At 40.4% G+C, this 4,391-nt stretch overlaps 1 protein-coding gene across 2 annotated transcripts in view; it reads right to left on the bottom strand.

The window, feature by feature from the left end:
- The window catches only part of LOC108768740 (uncharacterized), a 6,024-nt gene extending 1,633 nt beyond the window's left edge, over positions 1–4,391 (bottom strand). Inside the window, exons 1-3 of one of the 2 annotated variants that reach the window (XR_001940504.1) lie at positions 3,986–4,391; positions 3,008–3,531; positions 162–2,514 (exon numbers count right to left, since the gene is read on the bottom strand). Coding sequence is in view for 1 of the 2 variants with exons in the window: in XM_018519291.1 (XP_018374793.1) it covers positions 271–2,514; positions 3,008–3,531; positions 3,986–4,169 (2,952 nt within the window). In the remaining variant the exon portion in view is untranslated. Of the gene's footprint in view, positions 1–125; positions 2,515–3,007; positions 3,532–3,985 lie in introns of those variants that run through there. The other variant, XM_018519291.1, reaches the window with a different exon arrangement.

Genomic DNA, 4,391 nt, shown 5'->3' with positions numbered 1-4,391 from the left:
ATTTTATGTATATATATATATATATGTATATATATATATATATATATATACATGTATTCTATTGCGAAAATTCCATTCTGTGAGCAGTTCGTTGTCCGAGAAGTCAAATTTAAACTTTCCGTCGCTTCTCTTGAAAGTACTTAACTCCAGCGAGAACTTACTTCGCTTGAAGAGCTTCGGCTTCGAGAAATTCTGGAGGTGAGCTTATCGCATCCTCGCTTTCTCGAAACGCACGTTTAAGCGCATTCGTGCGCCACACGGGTCACAAAGTCACGTTTCACAAAGGAAATCTTCCGGTGTGCTCCTCATACCGGATATCGCTTTTGAAACTCTCTGTCTGTTGGAGTCGCGATATTCTCGCGCCTTTCTGTCGACTCTCGCATTCGAAGTCGTAACTCGAGTCGGATGCTTCGGATTTCCCGTGATGCTCGTTGTCGTTGAAAGAGGATAATTTTCTGCGCATAGATTGCGATTAACATGAGAAATAGAGGTCCTGTTAGCAGCTCTCCAACGCTTTTCATTCGCAAATTCCTCGGTTAAACACATGGGATCCGCGATACTTCTTTGATAACTTTTATTATCTCTAATCAATGATGATGACGTCCCACGAAATTTCCTCACGTCAAACGATGCGATTTGATAATTCAATTTTGGTACCGTCTTAACAGCATACCTTGGAATCGCAAAATCTACGTTTGCAGGTCTCGATGATTCCGATATTCCATCGGTGACAACAATAGGAACGATCGTGATCTTTTCTTTTGTCCTCGGTAAATGCAGATATTGCGCTTTTCTGAATTCTGTCGTTGTCAAATCTGTTTCGTCTCTTTTGAATCCAGAAAATCTCGGTATATTTTCCGCAACCAGTCGAGAGTCAACTTTTTGAACGCAAAAATCGCGCTTGCTCACCGCATCAGCAAGCTCATCTCGTTTATTAGTATCATGGGAGCATATCTTCGCGGGAGATTCGATCTTCGTTACTTCTCTCGAGGAATCAGCGCGCACTTGTTGCACAAAAGTACTGGACACCTTAGCGAGTAAGACATTACTTGGTGACATCGTCGTCGATGAAGCGGTCGCTAAACGTGAATGCTGAATAGGACTAACGGCTCTGTTGGTGTAACGCTTTTCGATAGTGGCACGAAATTCTGTATTCACGCTGACGACACGAATCTGAGGAATGCCAGCTGACGCAGATACTGCCTTTAGTACTTCACAATTGGGATCTACACCAGGATTGATCGATTTTAATGTGAATAATGAGGATATTCGATCGTCTTTGGTGACGCGTTTGTCGGTTTCGGATAGAATACTTTTGTGGTAATTGCTACCGCGACTGGCGAATTCCGTTTTAACGACCGTTGAATCTCGATTGCCTGAGGGAATCTCGAAATGTTCGTTCGACCGTTTATTCGCTATTCCCTCGTTCACAGTGGACCAATTGTTATTGATCACTTCCACAATGGACACCGAAGATTTCCGTCTTCGGATCTCAAAAGAATTACTGGTAGATGTCCGCAAATCTTTCAAAGTCCGATTGAGATATCGATGTGAATTGTACTCTGTTCTGCTAAAGACATTTGAAGGATTTGTATTGACCGTTTCGGGAGCGTACCAACCATCCAATACAGAAGTGGCTCTGTCTATTACAGTTTTAGACTTGCGATAGGGTTGAAAATTGCTATTGGAAATACATTCGTTACAAGAGCGGTCATCTAGAACATTTTCTCCGTAAAACGTATGGCTATTGGTCGTCGGGAAGTAAGATATGCTATTATTGACCCGATTAGAAGATCGAGAATCGTCGAAGTTTTCAAGTGGGCGAGAGGGATCGCGAATGGCAAAACTTAACGCCTCCTGTCGACGATTCGAGTCGTTTTCGTTTAACCAGCTGGTATGAGAGCCTCTTGGAGTCAGTTTACCGACCACGGAGAAAGTCGAAGTCGGTGAGGTTTTATCGACGAGAGCGGATCGATTCTTGATGCCAGAGCTGATTGCGGTTTGGCGCAGATATGTCTGGCCGCGATCAGGAAAATAATTGGACACATTTGGCGACAGCACAGATTGACCGATGAACGTCTCTGACTGATCCAAACGACAGGAGATGCCAAGGTCAAAGCCTGTACCGCTCAGACCCAATGTCCGAACTTTCCCGATAATCTGGCTATATTGGTATCGAAGTGGACCCAATTCATGATCTATTTTCAGTAGCGTCTCCACATCGGTGGTTACTCGTTGGTGTCTCTTTGATTTGCCAGAATCATATGGTAAAGCACGAGGGTCGGAAAAATTCGGTGGAAAGTAGACCGACTTGATGGAAGAGTATGGATTCCTAGCGATGTCAACGAGGTCGTTGTCGTTTGTCACATTGGCAGCACCCTCGTCATTGACGAATGTCGGAATTGCGTCTTGCTGTGGATCCCAATTCATTGCGCGACGGTTATTTTTCGTTTCGTGAAGTGTCACTTCTGCTACGAGTTCTTCTAACCTCCCATCATTAATCACCGTCGTATCCTACAGAAAATGAAGACTATCGTGATTGTGGAAAAAACGATCGATTTATCTCTTTCTTCTACAACCTTGTATATTTTATTTATCTTAATTAAGTTGTTACGTAATTCGTAAAATATTTCCGAAAAACAGAAAGAATAATTATACAAGTGGCTAAATAAATCTTCATGTGACTATTCATAATTTTTCAGAAATTTCATTGTAAAGAAGCCTTTAGCTGTACACAAAACAAACGATTTGATTAAAGTATCCAAAAATTTAGATATAGATCCGAAAATAATTTTGTTGAGTTATCAAAATAATTATGTAAGAATCTGAAGCACAATACTGTAAAAAGTTTTGACATTCTAGCAATAAATTTTAACATCCTACATAATTATTTTGATGGTTCAAAAAATTATTTTCAGATCTGTATTTAGCTAAATTTTTAGATACTTGAGCAAAATCGTCCTTTCTGTGTATTTGAATCGTTCACAGTAAACGCCCATAAACGTACGCAAAATATCGGCAGCATCGTCCTCGACATAAGTCGTTTCGTCTCGTATCGTCGATCACGAAAATTGGTCGTCGCGCCAGTCGTTAACGAGACCGTCGAAGGATAAGAAGAGATAAGCGGCGCCATCCTCTTGATAATCATAGACATTTTCTTTTTACACGCGGATGACGACGCGGACGTCAGCGCGACATCAGTAGCTGTAAAATCTGTGGAAACGCTACTCGGAATTTCGCTCTTCATGATTGGCAAGGATTTCGACTGTGCCAAATTCTCAGACATCAAAATAAGATTATCACGAATGTACGTGGTTTTTTGGGTTAACCTGTTCTCCATAAATTCGTGCAGCGGATCAGAAATAACTTCTCTCTTTATCGCACATACGTTTTCATCAAATGCAGAGCGTTTGCTTAAGGAAGTGCTTTTCTTCTTGAGGTAAAGCGATTCTTTTGCTCGTGCTCCATGAATTCGGTTTCCGCTGCGTTTTGAAAGAACCATGCCTTCGCTAGACGTTTCATAATCTCCCTCTATATAAAACGGGATAATTTAAACGCCGCAAAATTATTACAAATATTGTTTTGAAAATGCTTAAATTTAAAATAAAATCAATTAAAATTACTATTATGAAACAAATTTTGAAAAAGGAGATATCTGTAATAATTTTGTAAAAATACATTTCATGAAAACTTTATAGAAAATGTAATAAGGAATATGATATAATAAAATCCAGTAAAAATAGTTTTATCTTTCTAATTTTAATCAGAATTCAATAGAATAGTTGTTACATCGTGTTTTTCAAGAACTTGATCTAATTAATCTAATCTTAATATTTTCTAAATTTTTTAATATTAACTTTATCAAGTAAAAAAAGTATTAAAGATAAAACATTTGCGTTAATTATTTAGTTTTATAGTTATATTAATATATGCTTTTCAGATATAATTCTAATAGTTCTAAGATTAACAGTTCTTCCAAACCAACCATCCGTATCGGATGCACAAGTGGTTATGACAAAACTTGACACCGGTCGGACCGATCTTTCCGGTTCGTCCAGCTCGTCTCGTATCGTGTCGATAGGGAAGGGCGATACGAATGGGACGGCGGAGACATCAGCATGTCCCTGGCAATCTATGTAACTGGCCTTCGTGTCGCGTGACATTGTCATAACAGGAGGTTAGCTATAAGCCGTCTTGCATTCTCGGTGGACTTGGCCGTTTTGCGAACGTGCGATGGTGCAATCGTCACTAACAGATAACGCGACGACACGATGCACTTCGGTGTTTACGCGGTGAATAATTTCGCGAAACTGGAAGAGACGTGTCGACCGAAGTTGCCGAAGGAAGTTGAACGAGCAGACGTTGGCCCGTGACAAGCGAGATGACATCGG

This window comes from Trachymyrmex cornetzi, unplaced genomic scaffold (genome assembly GCF_001594075.2).
Source record: "Trachymyrmex cornetzi isolate Tcor2-1 unplaced genomic scaffold, Tcor1.1 scaffold83, whole genome shotgun sequence".
Lineage (NCBI taxonomy): Eukaryota > Metazoa > Arthropoda > Insecta > Hymenoptera > Formicidae > Trachymyrmex > Trachymyrmex cornetzi.
Note: the sequence above shows the minus strand (reverse complement) of the source record. Positions and strands in the feature narration are given on the sequence as shown.